Here is a 21,341-nt window from a genome sequence, read left to right on the forward strand (position 1 = left end):
ATATAAGACTTACAAAGGCCAGAGGCTCCTGACTTGGGACAGGCGTAAAAAAGCGGCGGATTAAAACATGTTTTTGAGATCTCAACCCTCCTCCTTACCACTTGCCAATATAGACAAACAATACGCACAGTGAAAGTCAGTTTAAGAGAAGTCCAAGTCTGATGTCAGAATAGGAAACAAAAGAAAACAAACAAAATGACAATAATACAGAAATAACAACAGACTAGCAGTTACTGACATGCCAGCTCCAGACCACAATTTAACTGATTGAAAGATTATGTCTTCATCATATGAGTATCAGGCACTATCCTTCCTGTTAAGGGTTTAGTATTGAATCATCTTTAAATATATGAGAAGAAAATAACATGTGTCATGCCAACAACTTGTTTTAGAATAAATGTGTTTAATTCCAATGCAAAGACCCTATAAGTAAATCAAAGTTAAAGCCAAAATATGCAATCTTTAATGCCCTGATAACAGTATCGTAACTATATCCCTTCATAATAAAATGTTTAACGTTTTTCTTAGCTTTTTGGGTGAGAATATTACCATAAAAAATGGATGTGAAATATCTGAACGTTTATGATGGTAGCATCATGAAAGCAGCCATTTCAATATGCCATTATTAAATTATTAATGCTGCTTCCAACCAAGGCTAAATTTCAATTAAATTAAGAACAACATAATGGAAAATTTAAACTAACTATGAAATGAACAACAAGATTAACGTTACGTTAAATTTTATCGATATTTTATTAAAATTTAACGGAACGTTAGTGCTATCGACAAGTTGAACGACCGGCCGCTGGCGTTATATAAAAAAGACGATATGGTATGATTGCCAATGAGACAACTACCCACAAAAAGACCAAAATGACACAAACAGTAACAACTATAGATCACTGTACTGCCTTCAACAATTATTATCAAGATGTGCTCGATGACGTTGCTTGAGAATGAGTAAAAATAAATAGTGTTCCTCCCTTTATTTTTACCTATTTGAAATAAAAAGTCCTTGGTAAATGTAATAAGAATTAGTTATTTTAAAACTAACCCAAGAATGGAAACAAAGAAATATTTTCTTAAAACAATGTAATATAGAAAAACTACCCCAAGAATTAAAACATTGAAAAATATTCAACTCATAACTATAAAATACATGAAAATTGAGAATCATTACATTTTCACGATGCAAGTTTTTGATTATTTTAATTTTCTTAAAGGATGCACTATTAAATGTTATGGACAAGATATCTGATCAGATATCACATACAGATGTCAATAAAAGTGAACCGGGTAAAGTAGAAAATATGGTCAAGTGAGTATAACATAACAGTGAACCGGGGAAAGTAGAAAATATGGTCAAGTGAGTATAAAATAACAGTGAATCGAGGAAAGTAGAAAATATGGTCAATTGAGTATAACATTAAAGTGAATCGAGGAAAGGAGAAAATGTGGTCAAATGAGTATAACATTAAAGTAAACCGGAGAAAGTGGAAAATATGGTCAAGTGAGTATAACATTAAAGTGAATCGAGGAAAGCAGAAAATATGGTCAATTGAATATAACATTAAAGTGAATCGAGGAAAGGAGAAAATGTAGTCAAATGAGTATAACATTAAAGTAAACCGGAGAAAGTGGAAAATATGGTCAAGTGAGTATAACATAACAGTGAACCGGGGAAAGTAGAAAATATGGTCAAGTGAGTATAACATAACAGTGAATCGAGGAAAGTAGAAAATATGGTCAATTGAGTATAAAATTAAAGTGAATCGAAGAAAGGAGAAAATGTGGTCAAATGAGTATAACATTAAAGTAAACCGGAGAAAGTGGAAAATATGGTCAAGTGAGTATAACATAACAGTGAACCGGGGAAAGTAGAAAATATGGTCAAGTGAGTATAACATAACAGTGAATCGAGGAAAGTAGAAAATATGGTCAATTGAGTATAACATTAAAGTGAATCGAGGAAATGCGAAAATGTGGTCAAATGAGTATAACAGCAAGGTAAACCGGAGAAAGTGGAAAATATGGTCAAGTGAGTATAACATTAAAGTGAATCGAGGAAAGGACAAAATATGGTCAAATGAGTATAACATTAAAGTAAACCGGAGAAAGTAGAAAATATGGTCAAGTGAGTATAACGTTAAAATGAATCGAGGAAAGTAAAAATATGATCAAGTAAGTATAACCTTTAAATGAACCAGGGAAAGGGGAAAATATGGTCAAGTGGGTATAACATTAAAGTGAACCGGGGAAAGTGGAAAATATGGTCAAGTGAGTATAAAATGAAAGTGAACCAGGGAAACAGAAAATATGGTCAAGTGAGTATAACATTAAAGTGAACCGGAGAAAGTGGATAATATGGTCAAGTGAGTATAACATAAAAGTGAATCGGGGAAAGTAGAAAATATGGTCAAGTGAGTATAACATTTAAATGAACAGGGGAAAATGGAAAATATGGTCAAGTAAGTATAACATTGAAGTGAACCGGGGAAAGTGGAAAACATGGTCAAGTGAGTATAAATTAAAGTGAACCGGGGAAAGTAAAAAATACGGTCATGTAAGTATAACATTAAAGTAAATCGGGGAAAGTGGAAAATATGGTCAAGTGAGTATAACATTAAAGTGAATCGAGGAAAGTAGAAAATATGGTCAATTGAGTATAACATTAAAGTGAATCGAGGAAAGGACAAAATATGGTCAAATGAGTATAACATTAAAGTAAACCGGAGAAAGTAGAAAATATGGTCAAGTGAGTATAACGTTAAAATGAATCGAGGAAAGTAAAAATATGATCAAGTAAGTATAACATTTAAATGAACCAGGGAAAGGGGAAAATACGGTCAAGTGGGTATAACATTAAAGTGAACCGGGGAAAGTGGAAAATATGGTCAAGTGAGTATAAAATGAAAGTGAACCAGGGAAACAGAAAATATGGTCAAGTGAGTATAACATTAAAAACCGGAGAAAGTGGATAATATGGTCAAGTGAGTATAACATAAAAGTGAATCGGGGAAAGTAGAAAATATGGTCAAGTGAGTATAACATTTAAATGAACAGGGGAAAATGGAAAATATGGTCAAGTAAGTATAACATTGAAGTGAACCGGGGAAAGTGGAAAACATGGTCAAGTGAGTATAACATTAAAGTGAACCGGGGAAAGTAAAAAATACGGTCATGTAAGTATAACATTAAAGTAGATTGGGGAAATTGGAAAATATGGTCAAGTGAGTATAAAATGAAAGTGAACCAGGGAAAGTAGAAAATATGTTCAAGTGAGTATAACATTAAAGTGAACCGGAGAAAGTGGAAAATATGGTCAAGTGAGTATAACATAAAAGTCAATCGGGGAAAGTAGAAGATATGGTCAGGTGAGTATAACATTTAAATGAACGGGGGGGGGGGATATGGTCAAGTAAGTATAATATTTAAGTGAACTGGGGAAAGTGGAAAACATGTTCAAGTGAGTATAACATTAAAGTGAACCAGGGAAAGTAAAAAATATGGTCATGTGAATATAACATTAAAGTGAACCGGGGACAGTAGAGAATATGGTCAAGTGAGTAATACATTAAAGTGAACCTGGGAAAGTGGAAAATATGGTCAAGTGAGTATAACATTAAAGTGAACCGGAGAAAGTAGAAAATATGGTCAAGTAAGTATACCATTTAAGTGAACCGGGAAAATTAGAAAATATGGTCAAGTAAGTATAACATTAAAGTGAACCGGGGAAAGTAGAAAATATGGTCAAGTGAGTATAACATTAAAGTGAACCGGGGAAAGTAGAAAATATGGTCAAGTGAGTATACCATTAAACTTAACCAGGGAAAGTAGAAAATATGGTCAAGTGAGTATAACATTAAAGTGAACCGGGGAAAGTAGAAAAGATGGTCAAGTGAGTATAACATTAAAGTTAACCGGGGAAAGTAGAAAATATGGTCAAGTGAGTATAGCATTAAAGTGAACCCGGGACAGTAGAAAATGATGTCGAGTGAGTATAGCATTATAGTTAACCGGGGAAAGTAGAAAATATGGTCGAGTGAGTATAACATTAAAAACCTGATTAAAAAAATCATGTATACTTATTGTTCAAATAACTTTGACACAGGGTTGACATTTTTGTAGATGTCTATATTTATAAAGAAGAGAAAATTCATAATCTTGAAGATAAGTATGCACAATATGAATATCTATTAGAAATTATTAGAAATTAAGGAATGTGTCTCCCTCATGCAAAGCTCTGATACCTTTCATGGATTTGGCTATAATTTTTGGACCTTTTAGATTATAGCTCTTCATCTTTTATATAAGCTTTGGATTTCAAATATTTTGGCCACGAGCATCACTGAAGAGACATGTATTGTCGAAATGCGCATCTGGTGCAAGAAAATTGGTACCGTTAATTTTATTACAAAATTTATTTTCGCAGTATTAAGGAATGTTTGCTTTCAATTCTTTTTCCAAAAAACGAAATACGAAAACCATTTGGACTATAAAGGGAACTCTGCTACAGGTATTGTGACGTCACATTCTCAATTATATGGTAAACATGATACGTTTACAGAGATATCCGGGCTTTTAAGAAGATCATTGTTCTGCACTGTCGGACATTTCTTTTGTTTTAAACCAGAGATGTGTTAGCTACTGCCTAGTGTATTGATCGAAAAGAAGAGTGACTCTTGTATATATATATCAATCTTTTAGTGTCTGGTTATTTATTTTATTAATAGGACAGAAACCAGAGGTAGAAAACTTAATTTTTGTGGGTCTCGGTCATTCTTTTATTTGTCTTTATTAATATTACTTGTACTGTTAAGTCAATTTCTTGAGATATGCTTTTGAAGTGACTCTGTGGTTATGTAAAACATCATACTTCGAACGACAAAATTATTTCATTTACCAATATTACTTTTACTTATGGATCTTGACATACTATGTATGACAAAACTATTTTATTCAATAAAACTACTTTTTCTGTTAAGTCTGTTTTTTATGATATAAATTTGACGTGATACTGTACTTATGTATCCCGTCATACTTTTAACCACAATTAATTTATTTACTATTATTACTTTACTGTTAAGTCTGTTTTTTTGTTATATCTACTTTACGTGACTATGCATGTATGTATGCCGTCATACTTCGAACGACTAAATTATTTTTATGTCTACCTGTGCGAATTTCAAATGCGCAATTTTACACCAATAATACAAACCTTTATCCTTTACGGGTAGACTTTACATAGATAAATTAAGTCGTAAAAGAAAAGCAAAATGAGTATGTTAAATTTGATGGATGCCTTTTTGAGCTTCTTCGTTACATTTGTTGTTTTTAAAGTGATATTAAGATGATAACACAATATTGACTGCTGTACCCTTATTTTCGACATTTTTACTCTTTGAGTATGTTTGTTTTGTTCATACATCGTTGACAATGTAATGAAATTTGATGCAACTGTCATACAAGTGAAAGGTTTAGCTAGCTATAAAAACAGGTTCAATCCACCATTTTCTACATTAAAAAATGCCTGTACCAAGTCAGGAATATGACAGTTGTTATCCATTCGTTTGATGTGTTTAGACTTTTGATTTTGGATTTTCCTTTTTGAGTTTTCCTCGGAGTTAAGTATATTTGTGTTTTTACTTTTTCTTAAATTAAAATAAGTGTTTCATATTGGGGTAGCGACCTACAATTAGCAAATATATGCACAAGAATTCCGACAACTTGAGTCAGAATTGCGTAACCCTGAATTGGTTGCAATTACTGAATTTATTAAGCAAATTGTTTTGGAGCAGTTTCATGATTATATATCTTGTAGTTGATACACATTCTTACGGGATAAGCACCTCTGTTTACATTCACCACCCACAATACGAATACTTACTTAGCTGTTATGTCACAACCTGGATCTCAACGTTAGGATGTAATGAATATGTTAGATGCTGCAAGTAAATCAAACCTGCGACCTGATAGAATCTTTTCAGATCTGTGACAGGACAATCTATCGAAACAGAACTGACAAACAGTCCAATAACAATACAATTTAACTGAACTTCAATTATCACGTATCTAATTATATGCTTAAAAAGAGACCAAAATGACATAAAAATTACCAACTGTAGGTCACTGAACATTATTCAACTATAAGCAAAATCAATACATATGTATATCATGTATATTTTAGTAAATTTCTATAACGTTTTAAATACCATTGCTGATAGACTTAGTTTCAGAAGTCTTTCAATCGAATGTTGTTCATTAAAATTCCGGTTGAGGTTTTTCTGTCCTTTTTGATAAATAGAACACGTCTTTGTATTTTCAGGTCACTTTTTGATTCGAGTTCCAATCTTTTGGATTTGAATCATGTACCTGAACGTCATACTGTAAAAGAAAAGGTTATAGTGGAGGATAAATCTGAAACTGAAACTGAAAATGTCAAACATGTAGAAGAAACAGAACCTGAACAAGAAGTTCCATATGAAAGCCCAGAAGAACAACAAGAAACACAAGTTCAAGAAACAGAGGCAGAAATCAAGGCGAGAGAAAAAAAGGTAAACCATCATTAATAAAAAATCGATACATTACAATACTAACATAAATCAGATTATAGAGAAGTATGGAAACTTCTTTAAGAATTTGCCGAAAAAACGAAACTGATTGTTTTCTACAGATTTTTATACAGTTGACCATATAAGTTATTAAAGGTACCTGGTTAATGATTTGATACGCCAGACACGCGTTTTATATACACAAGACTCATCAGTGACGCTTAGATAAAAAAAGTTAAGATATTCAGAATTTTTTTAAAGAAATTTAAAGCGATGTATTGTAGAAGATTTAACAAATGGGAAATACAAAAATAGGTAAAACAACTGTTTCTATATTTCTAATTTTCTTACTGCTTATCCGTTATGACTACAATGACAGTTTAAGGAATATAACAGGAATTATAAGAATTTATTTTATGACAGAAAATATTTTTCTATTAAAATAAATGTTTATGACTGGCATGTAAAAATGAAGTAAGAAGTCGGTTTTGTATGTTTTGACCCGTGGGTCTTGTTATTTATATCTCAACGACACATTTATACTCATTTAGAATAATTTTCTGAGAAACAACTGTTTAAAAACAATTAAGCCATTCAAGAGCACCAAGAGACATGGTGATGGTCTTTTTGAAATATTTGTTTTTAATAATATTCCTCCATTTTTCAATTTTTCATCATTTCCAACTTCCCGCGTTTTTGTCATTGTTCCCTTCATTTCATGCTAACATATTCATTACCCCAATAACGCTTTTTTTGCAAGTTTTCCCATTTTTTCACCTTTTTACCTTTCTCTTTTCTAAAACCCCGGTTTTAAACAAATATTCCCTACCTCCTTATTTGTCAACACCCAATAGTACACACCACTTAGGTGTGTCAATTCTTTTGTTCATTATGTTATGTTTTCGTTAAGCTGCTTATAAGAGAAAGTGTAGAGAGAAAAACTATAAGCAATTTAAGATCATAACGACCAAAAACTGTTAATCACTGATAGATTCCACAACTGCAAAAAATGTGTTACGATATTTCTCCACTCGTGACAGTTATTTTTTTTTTACATTTAAAGCTTTTTAGATAATTTAAATTTATATTTTGACAATGGGGAAATGTCGTTATACACGAGTTATAGTGGTGGGATCTGTTTCCTTTTTGGTATTTTCTTTCCTTTTCAAAGACTTTAAGAAAGTTGTGTATATTTCGTGTGACGTCATCAGGCATGGTTGTATTTTTTCATGACGTAACTATAGAAAATATTTAGAATATTTAATGTCACAATTAAATGTCGATAAATAATTGTCCGAGAAGAGGGTTTTCAATAGTGAGAAGAAATATTTTTCTCAAACCGTTCAAAAAATGTGTAAGAACAAAAGTTTGAGAAAAATACCTGGCTTTTGACTGAGAATGATTTTTGTCACAAAATGTAGGACCCAGGTTTTCTTACGTTTTATTCCCAATTATGCATACTCTCATTTTTTTTATACGAAATTGAAATGGTCACCCTTGCGAATCACCTTGAATCATCCTATTTTTATGGTTGGGTTCAATCTTTAGTTCTGTGCTCTTTTTTGTGAACTGCTGTTTGTCTTTTGATCTTTATATTTCTTTCGTGGTGTTGTCAGAGTTTATATATGCTACTGTGAACGACATTCATTATCTTTTTAAAAGATCTATTTAAAATATAATTTGTTTACGGTGTATTTTATGGCAAACTTCAGATTAAAGATTAATTACTTGAAAAATTTAATGTTTGCTTTTTCACGTTTTGCATTGCAAAAAACCATGTTCTACATTGACCAGTGTGTGGCATAGTCAACAATGTGACGTTATTTTCAATTTATTTAATTGTATACTTAACCCAATACACGCATATTGATATAGATATATACATGATTATATATTAGATCGAAAGAACAAAGAAGCTCCTTCACACAGTGGATATCATAGCTGATTCAGCACTTAAAACTCTGTCAGACGATGAACCCAAGACAATGGAATTCTCAACAAAGACTATGAATTTAGTAGTTGGAGTTTCCAAATTAAACAATTCAACAAATACTTCAACAGATATAAGCACTTCCAGGAAAATTGGTAACAAAACCGTCACTAGTTCCTTTAAACTACCACCAGAAATAAAAGAACAACTAAAAGAAGCTAGTAAGAATGGATTTAAATTTCAGGTATATTTTTGTGTAGATTTGTCCAGGCAGGAAGCAAAAAATACTTTTTTGCTTAAAAATATCTTTTCACTCTACCCGAAATTAAAACAAATTAAAAATATGCACTCATAAGGGCAGATACTTGTACTGAATTACTGAAAGGATGATATGTGTTGGGTTCAGTATTTTTGTGATTTTACTTTTTATTTATGAATGATGAATGGTGTTCCCTCGAAAAAGATGTAAGTGCTGGGTTAACATGTCTATTACACGGTTTTTCCAGACAAAAATATTGAAATGTTATGTTTTTTTGGGCACATTTTTTATTTATATTGGTTGTGGTTATAAAGTAAATTTCAATTGTATATTTGGCAAGGGGTTTCTAATTTTTTTTTAAAGTGAATGAAGTTGGGATGACCTACTACAGATGTTTTTCTTAGACAAGAATCGAAGACCTCGGGACAAGTCGTCTGCAATTAATAATTTCCTTTTTCTAATACACACGCTTTCCTCAGACAAGAATCCAAGAACAGGGAGACAAGTCGTCTGCATGCATTAATACTCCTTTTTTAATTATAGATGCTTTTTCTCAGAAAAAAAAATCTTAGATCTTGGGACAAGTCGTCTGCAATTTATAATTTCATTATGTATTAAAAAGGATTTCCTAATACAAGAATCAAAGAACATTCGGCAAGTCGTCTGCATACATTATGGTAGATTCATGGTATACCTCCATCTTAGATTGTACAATCACAGTACAAAAACCGGTCTAGTTATTTGCCCAAATCAGCAATTTTGGAAACAGATTTGCAATTTTGTGGTTAAACTGTTTATTAACTTGATAATTTATTGTATTATTCAAAATACTTTAACAAACATCAACCTTTTGGGTTTTTCAAAGCATTTTACTTAAATGAGCCATTTAAGGAAAGATAACTCTTTAAGAACAAAATTTATACTGCGCTAATAGGGAAATTTTTTATTTTTACTTGTGGCAAGAAAACAGGTTCGGTGACACCATGTTTTCTTTTTATTTTCTTCAAACATATTACATGTATTAATGTATTTCTCACAATAAATTATTTCTCACAATAAATTTCAAAATTCTATTTCATAGAATTTTTTTATGCACTCTTATGTGTTTTTTCATGAACAAATTAACCAAATGTAGGCAATTTTCAACGACTCATAGCTTGAAAAATAGCAGAGTGACCCTTACTTTTCATTATGTTTTTGAAAAAAGCATAGTAAAATCTTCATTTTTGGCCAATTATAAGAAAATTCTGCCTCAAAAAACATTTACTTATGATCTACCTTAATTCTCCTTTTTCTATTATTGATGCTTTTTCTCAGACAAGAATCTAAGATCTAATGGGACAAGTCGTCTGCACTTTATAATTTCCTCTTTTCTGACCCGCAAACGAAGTTGTCGGTGCCATATAGTTTTACCCTGGTCCGAAATTCCGTCATTCCGACGTCATCCCGTCATTCCGCAACAAACCATTATACATAGTTTTTTTCTTAACGCCTTCGGATCTTAAACTGATTTTTGGTATGTAAGTTAACCATGCATGATGAGTTACAGATCAAGTTAAAGTTTCGTCCCGTTTCTCTAATTTTTGCCGAAGTAACGGGTTTTTGGAATTTGAGAAAATTGTTGAAAATCACAGTTATACTACAGATACAGTTAAGTCGGCTTCATATCTTGACTTACATCTAGAAATTGACAATGAGGGTCGGTTGAAAACAAAACTTTACGACAAAAGAGATGACTTCAGCTTTCCAATTGTGAACTTTCCATTTCTAAGTAGCAACATTCCAGCAGCACCTGCAAACGGGGTATATATCTCCCAATTGATACGATATTCCCGTGCTTGCATTTCCTATCATGATTTTCTTGATAGATGGTTACTGCTCACAAGGAAGCTATTAAACCAAGAGTTCCAAATGGTGCAGTTGAAATCATCCCTTCGTAAATTTTACGGACGCCATCACGAGTTGATTGACCGTTATGGAATAACCGTTTCGCAAATGATATCGGATATGTTCCTTACGTCGTAACTACAATCTCCTTCCCTTTCATGAATATGACCTACCGAATTAGACTATTTAACGGCTTTGTAATCACATAAGCAACACGACGGGTGCCAAATGTGGAGCAGGATCTGCTTACCCTTCCGGAGCACCTGAGATCACCCCTAGTTTTTAGTGGGGTTCGTGTTGTTTATTCTTTAGTTTTCTATGTTGTGTCATGTGTACTATTGTTTTTCTTTTTGTCTTTTTTCATTTTTAGCCATGAAGTTGTCAGTTTGTTTTAGATTTATGAGTTTGACTGTCCCTTTGGTATCTTTCGTCCCTCTGTTATATGGACTTTTCATCTAAACGCCTTCAGATATTGGGCTGATTTTTGGTATGTGACTTAACCATGATGAGTAACAGATCAAATTAGTTTTGTTCCGCTCCGCTAATTTTTGCTGAAATAACAGGCTTTGGACTTTGATTAATTATTGAAAATCACAGGTATACAGATTTTTTTCTATACACCCCCAGATTTTGAGCAGATTTTTGATATGTGAGCCTACTATCATGTTTGTGTCCACATGTGTTATTGAACTTGCAGATTTTTTGGGACGGGGCCATTCGTCTCGCTTTGACACATCTAGTTATTTACAGAGGCTTTCAGACAAGAATCCAAGAACAAAGGAAAAATCGTCTGCATACATTTTTTTTGGTTCTATTACAGATGCTTTTCTCAGACAAGAATCTAAGATCTTGGGATAAGTCGTCTGCATACATTAATTCTTCTTTTTCCATTACAGATGCTTCTCTCAGCCTAGAATCCAAGAAATTGGGACAAGTCGTCTGCATACATTAATTCTCTTTTTTTCTACTACAAATATTTTCCTCAGACAAGAATCTAAGTTCTTGGGACAAGTTGTCTGCATACATATATTCTCCTCTCTCTATTACAGATGCTTTTCTCAGACAAGAATCTAAGATCTTGGGATAAGTCGTCTGCATATATATATTCTCCTATTTCTATTACAGATGCTTTTCTCAGACAAGAATCCAAGATCCTGGGACAAGTCGTCTGCATACATTAATTCTCCAATGATTTCGCTAATTCTTAAGGATTTAAACCAAAAAACACTTAATGTAACTAAACTACCAAAGCCTATCATCATTGACATACCTATTGGAAGTAAGAATTTATAAATATCAGTAAAAAGGATACATGATAATGATTGGATGGGATCTGAACTCTTCTTTATACTTAATTATACAATATGTAGCTGTTTGAGTTAAACCAAAATATCGGTGTCATTTAAAACATTTATTTGTTATGAATTGGGCTGTAAATAATAGAAGATAAAGGTTTACAAATACGCCCAAAAATATATACTGTAACCACATTTATTTTCGCAATGAATTTGTTTTGCGTTTTTCCCTTTCTTGTTTGATTTGCGGCTATTTAATTTCGCGATTTTCTAATTTACTTGATGTAGCCTAATAAGGAAAGATACAAGTTTTAAATATTCGCGACGATTAATTTTGGCGTTATTAGTCATTTTGGGAAAATAAGTTAGAAGAGAACCTTGGGTAAATATTATTTTTCCTATCTAGTTGCTTAGAAAAATCAGAAAGACTGCGGTATTGGAATTACTGTAGAATAAAGGCAACAGTAGCATATTGTAGTTCGAAACTGTTCTTTTGTATGATTAGAAAGGAACACAAAATCATAATAGGAGGACACATTTGCCATGTTGTTAAGAATAAGAATAAGAATAAGAATAGAATAAGAATTTTATTAGTCTAAAATCCAAACAATATCAGCAAATAAACGACTAGACAATTTTATGTCATGTAATGTTACAGGATCACATGTGTTATCAAACATTGAGGTCAAATCATTTATATAAAAAGAAAATAAGGTAGGACTTAGAATGCAGCCTTGTTTTACTCCAACTGTGGAAGGGAACATATAGTAATGCCTTCAGTGACTTTAACTGCAAATAGAACTTCTTTGTACATATCTTTTAGAATATTAAAGAATGGTCCATTAATGTTATATTCAGCAAGTTTGTGCAACAGAGCCTCTCTATTTATAGTGTCAAAAGCTTTTTTTTTAAATCAATTAAACATGCATATATTCTTTTGTTTGATTTTAAAGCCTTAATAGTTTTTAAAATAAGAATATGATCACTAGTTCTGTATCCTTTTTTGACTCCAATCTTTTTCACGACAGATAATATTATTAGTTTTTGAATACTTTTCTAAACGGTTATACAAAACTCTTGAGAAAATTGTTCCTAAGCAGCTAGAAAGTGCTATACCTCTGTAGTTTGAGGGGTTATTAAAACACCCTCCTTTGAATACTAGTTTAATGTAATTTTCTCTCCATTTAGAAGGATATATGCCAGTAAAAATAATTAAGTTAAATAATTTTACATACATGTTGACGTTCATAGTACAATATATTTTCAACATTTCATTTGTTAATCCATGTTGTTAAGATCAGAAGTATTAGTCTTGTACTATCAAACTTCCTGGAACCAGTAAGCTCTTACAGTACTTATATGCAATTTATGGTATAAATTTTCAGATCAAGTCAGGATAAGTCATATGTATGACATGAAAATGACTTCCACTTAATTTGAACTTAAGCAAATATCCGTCGCAAAGTAAACTCAACTGGCGACAGTAAAATCTACGTTATAAGATGGTCAAGCTTAAAATTCAATACAGTTATCTCCTACTTGGTTTTTAAAATATAAATCAACAACCTTCATTTTGCATTTGCAACTGTTTTTATTTGGAATGTTTCATTTAAATATAACTAAAAAAAATATCTAAATAGATATGTATTATTTTTTTTTTAATTTTTTTTTTACAGGAAACGAAAAATTCAGCGAATTTATTTTGAACTCCCAAGAAGATAACTTCATACGTCTTAAAGTGAAACAGCCAGCAAACATGTTTTACATGTTGAAGCTTATGACAGACGGTCCACAGTATAATATGTCAGTGAAGATTGCAATAGAATTTCATAAACAGGTGTCTTTGTCAGATGCAGAAAATGGGACGCTCATTAGTAATACACAACTAGCATTTTTAAAAGAACCCGAAAAGAAATCGCTATACTGGAGTATAGGACTTATCGTCAACGATAGAAGGGATGGGAATATTAGTCAGAATATATCTGTTAAAATTTCCTCGACTGGCATTAATTGTCGATATTGGAATAATACTATCGGAAAATGGGTACCAGAGGGATGTCGGGTATGTAATATAATAATCTATAGAGAAGAGGAGATGTAAAAACAGGGGAAGTAATTTAATAATCTATAGAGAAGGAAAGATGTAAAATACCAATCAATAGGAAACCAGGGGAACACATTCCCGTTTCTGCCCAATGAAAAAGGGGTTACTTTCTTAACACAAGAAAATTGGTAGCGTTAGTTTGATTAGGAATCGTCTTTTTAAAGAACTATAATATTGAAATATTTTTTTGTGATCTTAATTTGAAAAAGTTATAACGAAAATACCAAACCCTGGAGATATCCATATCAACTGAAAAAAATCAAATTTTATCCCCCCCCCCCCCAAAAAAAAAAAATACGAATGAAAATCAACTGTCAAAATACGGACTTGGTACCGGCATTTCTTTAGAAAACGGCGAGTTGCATCTGGTTTTATAGCTAGCAAAACATTCCACGGGAAAGACACACAGAGTAACCAACACAGGCATAATAATGTCAAAGAGTATTTATTTTTTTAAATTGTGTCCTTATTTATATTGTGTCATTTTTCTAATCGTCTAAGGATAACTTTATTTAAGATAGTTGACACCTTAGCTTATCCTATGTATTTCTTTTTTTATAGAATTAGACTATTTCAATCGATATTTTATAGTGTATCATTTTATGTTTTCATGTTACAGTGTTTGACTGCTGATTCAGCTTAGATGACGGTTAGCGCTTCTTAAAACGTTTAAACTCACTACATTTGCATAAATTTATTTGGAGCCCGTAGGTCAGTGTTGTCGTTTGTTGGTGTTAACTTATTTATTAGTGTTTCACGATTTCTTCGTTTTTTATATAGATTATATTGTTGGTTTGTCTGGTTGAATTGTTTTACTCTAGTCATTTTGGGGCTCTTGACAATTGCTTTTCGGTGTGAGCCACGTCTCTGTGTTGAAGACCGCATTTATACCTATTAATGTTTACTTTTATAACACATGGTGACTAAGATGGAATGTTGTCTCATTTGCACTCATACCACATCTTCATGTTAATACATAATATATTGTAATGAATAAGACATTACTTTTGATCTAGCAAATATAAAAAAGAAGATGTGGTATGATTGCCAATGAGACAACTATCCACAAAAGACCAAAATGACACAGACATTACCAACTATAGGTCACCGTACGGCCTTCAACAATGAACAAAGCCCATACCGCATAGTCAGCTATAAAAGCCCCCGATAATTAGACAATGTAAAACAATTCAAACGAGAAAACTAACGGCCTTATTTATGTAAAAGAAATGAACAAAAAACAAATATGTAACACATAAACAAACGACAACCACTGAATTACAGGCTCCGAACTTGGGACAGGCACATACATAAATAATGTGGCGGGGTTAAACATGTTAGCGGGATCCCAACCCTCCCCTAACCTGGGACAGTGGTATAACAGTACAACATTAGAACGAACTATAAAAATCAGTTGAAAAAGGCTAAACTCATCAGATGGACAAAAGTACAAGTGGACTTGGCCGGGTACTTATACATCCCGACACAAAAAGACACAATGAACAGATCTGAGAGTCCTCGCAGTTATCTGACAGCTAGTTCAAAGCCACTAACAACAATAAAAAAAATCATGCATCTTAGACTAAACTATCAATCCTTATACATCAAACATCCAATAGATTTAGTATAAAAACGTCAAAAACAGCCAGAGAAAAACATGACCTTGTGCAATGCCAAGTTGCAGGTATCGACAGATTATAGATTCATGAATATGTATATGTAAATAACATACTAGTAATATTTAGTTAGCTTTTGATTTACTGATAACAAAATCAATATTTATACCAATAAAAACAATATTCAATAATCTTATTACAGTGTTGAATAGGTAACCTTTTAGAAGTCCATTTTGTGTAACTTCACATGACAGACTTGCAACACAACTGACTAAATTTTACTAACAGACACATAAAACACCAATTTCAAAGTTTTTAGTCGATAGTACATTATTTTTTAGTTTATTTACCGATTATTGTAAGTGTACCTTTTGTGCATGTATCAAATTCGTGAAATCGGTTTTGGCTACAAATTGCGTGTATTTGATTCCGCTGTTTTACCATCTATCAAATTTATTTATAGTGGACTTTCTTGGGCCAATAATTTTGATATTGAGTAATGGTCATACCTTCGGCAGCATTTCATTCGTTTGTACGTGTGTATATATGACCTATGAAATTTAAATTATACATTCTTGTGTTTAAAAACATAATTGTATTTGTAAATTTATAAATATACTAGAAATTTTGAAATCGCAATACAATTGAGCAATTGTTAAATCAAAAAGTTTTTAAATTCGCGGGCAGTATGTCGACTTCGAACAGAGGGGTTAAAAAATACAAGAAGGGTAGTCAATGTCATAGATCAATCAAACATACACTGATGACCTCATGGCTAAAAAGGAAAAGACAAACAGACAAATCACTGTACACAAGACTCAAGATAAACAACTAAAGACTAAGCAACACAAACACCCCCCAAAAAATAGGGGAGATCTTAGGTGCTCCGGAAGAATAAGCAGATTCCACTCCACATGTTGCACCCGTCGTGTTGCTCATGTTATTACACACCCGGTAAATAGTCTTCTTCGTGAAAAGGGCAGGGAATTGGACTAATGACAAGGAACATTTCCGATGTCAACTGTGAAAAGGCTATTCAATGACGGCCAACTAACACGTGATGGCTTCCGTAAAATGAACGATTGGATAAAAGAGGGACGAAAGATACCAAAGGGACAGTCAATAATTATCTCAACTTTACCATTTTGAACTTTTGATTTAATAGCTTCCTTGTAAGCAGCTACCCTCTAATAGGGAAATTATGATAGGAATTACAAGCCATATCGTATGAAGGCGCTGCTGGAATGTTGCAAAAATATAAATGGAATAAGGATAAGGCAATTTTTTTCGGGACGATTTACTGTAAACCAACTTAATTTCGCGAGCGATTTATTTTCGCGACTTTCGCGAGTAGAAAAATAATGCGAAATTAAATCGTCGCAAAAAAGAATAACTTGGATCTTTCCCTATCAAACTACATTAAGTTAATAAGAAAATCGCAAAATTAAATCGCCGCGAAGTTGACTAGCTGGGGATAAACGCGAAATAAAGTATCCGCGAAAATAAATTGGTTTACAGTATTACATTGAGTTATTTTGCAATTCGCGAAAGTCGCGAAAATATATTGGTCGCGAAATTAAGTTGGTTGACAAAAATTTGTTTATACTTCTTTTTTGGAGAAGTGTTAAATAGTAACTTTAAGGTTAAGTTTGAACTTTTATTTCCTTATTTGAGATAATGAGACAACAACTGGTTTGATTTTCAAAAAGTGCTTGACCAAATAATAACAGTGTTTTTTATTTTTATTTTTCCAGACAAAATTACAGGAATCACAAACATCTAGGACATTATCACTGAACCACATCAACAACTGACAGCCGACTTATAGAAAAACCCAGACAAATCATACGTAGCAAAATCAAACATCAACGAATAACACACAATCTAGACTATTTAACTTGGTTTGGTAAAAAAAAAACCGACGAAATAAATCTTGAACCTCTACTGTTTTTATCAAGACACTTGTCTTAAATCTGAAATTCATAAAACAAACTTACACAGATGACCATTAACTTAATCAAAGTTCAATCAGTACATAATTTTGACAGCAATATCAAATTGTTTCCGTAATGAGTACTCAGGACGCTAGCTAGTAGAAGGAAAATAATGGGTAATTTAGATTTAATAGTTTGGTAAAAGCAGACAACACATGACCAAAAATGGCTACAGAACGACAGTTGTTGGTTTTGATGCTGCCTCTAATAAATCAAAATTTCTTAAAGGAAATGTACCACTAGTTATACTATAATATACTTATTCATAATTTATTAAAAACTTGTATTTGCAGGTTTCACCTGTCTCATCAAGCGAAACACTAGAGTGTGAATGTGATCATCTTACCGATTTCGCTGGAGGAGTTTTCGTATTACCGAATATTATGGATCCATTTCAAGATGCTCTACTATTTCTGACGTTCTTTGACAACCCAGTTGTAGTTACAGTAGTGATATTGGTCTGGTTGATATATTTTCTGGGTCTTTACAGGGCAAGGCAAGCTGATCGGAAGGATTCAAACTTTGTAAGTGAGAGGTTTAGCTTGCTATAAAACCAGGTTCAATCCGCCATTTTCTACATAAGAAAATGCCTGAACCAAGTCAGGAATATGACTGTTGTTATTCATTCGTTTGATGTGTTTGAGCATTTAATTGAGCCATTTAATTAGGGATTTTCCGTTTTGAATTTTCCTCGGCGTTTAGAAGTTTTTTAGATTTTACTTTTTTTGTTAAATAATTTGACAGTAAGGTGGTACCAAAAAACCTTGACTAATATTAATTTGGCTCGTCAACATTTCATTAAAATTTGACGAAACATTTACTTTGACGCTTTGACAAAGATATGAAAAAATTTAAAAAGTTGAACCAACCACTTTATAAAAAAAAATTTTGGTTATATAGCAGTTTGACCAACACTTACTTTGATAATCGGAAAGCTTTATATTTCCTTAATAATATAACTTTAATAAAACGTTCAGCTAAATTTAGAGAGTTATCACCCTCTAGTGTCATGTACCACCTTTACGCATAATAACTGAAAATTACACATCTGTATCGCTTTTATGGAGTCTCTTTCATACAGAATCATAAGCAATAAGACCAAAATACAAATGATATATAAGGGATAGCTATAATCATTTTTAATCAAACTGATATAGGGAGTTAAAGCTTTGATTATAAATAGTAGTAGAACATATTTCACATAAACTAAAAGTTAAAGAAGCAAAACACAGCATTTTGAAAATAAAGACAACAGTAGTATACCGCTGTTCGAAATTCATAAATTAATTAGGCAAAAATAAATCCCGGTTACGAACTTAAACTGAGGGAAACACAACAACAAAAAAAGAGGAGAACTATGACACAACAGTAAGACTATAGTGTTCATATTATCTTAACTCTACAGTGATATTGTTTGCCTTAAATTAGTGGAGAAAAAAGGCTTTTTCCCCTGAAAAAGAATCACAATTTGAACAAAAAATGGCTTAAAATTATTACCAAAAAGACAACTTTTTTCCCAAACAGTGCAGTCTCTGCAGTAATTGTGTTAAGTACAAACTGAAAAACACTCATTTAAACACTTTTCTTGCCTAAAATGACTTATTGTGCACATTTGAGGGTCTATTTATGTATCATCACAAAATGGAGTCTTATTTTAAAGCAGATTTGACTCTTGAAAATGGGTCTGTAAATTAAAGTTTCAGTCAAATTTATGGTTTATTTTAAATTTCCCAATTTGATGAAAATGACGCATATTTTCCCAATAAAAAAGGGTAGAGGTAGTTTTGAAAAAAGCCAACAATATCACTGCTCTATATTTAGTTAAATGATGAAAGGATATTTTTGGGACATTTGGAAGTCTGTTCATTAGACAGGGTAATATTAACAAACAATAATCTGCTCTTTTACATTGTAATCATGAAACCAAATGTCAAGTTTAATTACGACTTAATAGTTATATGTTATTCAAAGGGACCATTTCAGGAACCCCGATAGGTTTTTCATGATATATATTACATAGTATATTTTTGTAGGATGGTATAGTGACACCCTTTCCAAGTGATCCTTCTGACCCGTTTAAGTATCTTATGTGCATTGTCACTGGGTGGCGGTATGATGCTAGAACTACAGCAAACGTTTCATGCTACATAAAAGGCAACAATGGACAAAGTGCAAGGCATTGTTTAAGTAGGACCTCATCACCGCAGGTTTTGTTTACATCTGGTGGTGAGGACTGGTTTCTAATTACTTCTTCCTACAATATAGGAGACATGGTGAATGTAATTGTTTGGCACGACAACAGTGGTTCCTCGCCATCATGGTTTGTATGCACTTATGTATTAATATATATTTATAGATTTGACTGTTGTTTCCCGTTTGAATTATTTTACATTTGTCATTTTTAAAACCTTTATAGCTTGCTGTTCGGTGTGAGCAAATACTCCGTGTTGAAGACTGTACTCTGACCTATAAAGGTGTACTTTTCTAATTATGACCTGATGGAGAGATGTCTCATTGGCACTCATACCACATCTTATGTTTATTTCGAAACATTTCGATTCGGTTCGAAATATTATTCTGATATAATATCATATGTCAATTAAAAAATTATACATTTTATTAAAAAAATTAACAGAATATGATTCGAAATTGAACTTTTGAGCCTAAATTTATAGAGAATTTGGTGTGGAAAATGACGTATTAAGGTTATTGGAAAAAGGTATATATTATTAAAAATATGAACGGAGACATCGAAAATACCAATGTTATATTTGCGATTTGTGTTTAACAGTTTTAGCAAATACAAATCAATGAATTTAGGATTTAAAAATAAGGTTGCTTAATGACTTCCCAAAAACAGCTACCTTCGTAAAGTAATCGCAATGTGCAATTGTTAAAATGCCTGCTAACTGTATAGTTTCAAAGTGGGACATAAAACGAAATTGAAATTAACGCTACATAGAAGTTTAACGTCTGTCAACAAAGATAAAAACCCTTTACTGGATACATCCGTATATATTTATGTTGTGGCATTTGTGAATATATATTTTCTGTTATGTATATCTGAACAGCAGGAAAGTGTATATACTTAAATTCAAAAATGTAAAATTAAATGCATTTGAATTCAGGTTAAAAATGTAAAAAACATTTAATGTTCATCTTTCCGGTACAAAGTTGAAATATTCTCGACAGGTTGTCAGTTTATATATATTTTACCACTAAAAAGCTGAAGCACTCTTGACAAATGTACAGTTTATATTTATTTTACCGGTACAAATTTAAATCATTCTTGACAGAGGTACAGTGTATCTTTATTTTACCGGTGAAAAGGTAAATCATTTTTGACAGATGTAGTTTATACTTATTTTACCGGAAAAAAAGGTAAAGCACTCTTGACAGAAGCACTGTTTATATTTATTTTATCGGTAAAAAGGTAAAGCACTCTTGACAGATGTAGTTTATATTTATTTTACCGGTGAAAAGGTAAAGCGTTCTTGACAGATGTATATTTTATATTTATGTTACCGGTACAAAGTCAAATCATTCTCGACAGATGTAGTCTATATTTTTTTTTCCGGTAAAAAGTCAAATCATTCTCGACAGATGTACACTTACAGTGTATATTTATTTTCTTGAAAAAAACTAAATCAGTGTCGACAGATTTCAATTTATATTTTATTTTACCAGTACAAAGTAACATCGATC

The 21,341-nt window shown here is 32.1% G+C and overlaps 1 protein-coding gene across 1 annotated transcript in view; it reads left to right on the forward strand.

Moving 5' to 3' along the window:
• The window catches only part of LOC143047344 (polycystin-1-like protein 2), a 42,854-nt gene that overhangs the window by 8,995 nt on the left and 12,518 nt on the right, over positions 1-21,341 (forward strand). The window contains exons 7-13 of the mRNA XM_076220377.1: positions 1,224-1,318; positions 6,326-6,554; positions 8,450-8,725; positions 11,753-11,906; positions 13,599-13,984; positions 17,930-18,160; positions 19,670-19,956. Coding sequence (XP_076076492.1) covers positions 1,224-1,318; positions 6,326-6,554; positions 8,450-8,725; positions 11,753-11,906; positions 13,599-13,984; positions 17,930-18,160; positions 19,670-19,956 — 1,658 coding nt within the window. The remainder of the gene's footprint in view (positions 1-1,223; positions 1,319-6,325; positions 6,555-8,449; positions 8,726-11,752; positions 11,907-13,598; positions 13,985-17,929; positions 18,161-19,669; positions 19,957-21,341) is intronic.

This window comes from Mytilus galloprovincialis, chromosome 10, assembly GCF_965363235.1.
Source record: "Mytilus galloprovincialis chromosome 10, xbMytGall1.hap1.1, whole genome shotgun sequence".
Taxonomy (NCBI): Eukaryota; Metazoa; Mollusca; class Bivalvia; order Mytilida; family Mytilidae; genus Mytilus; species Mytilus galloprovincialis.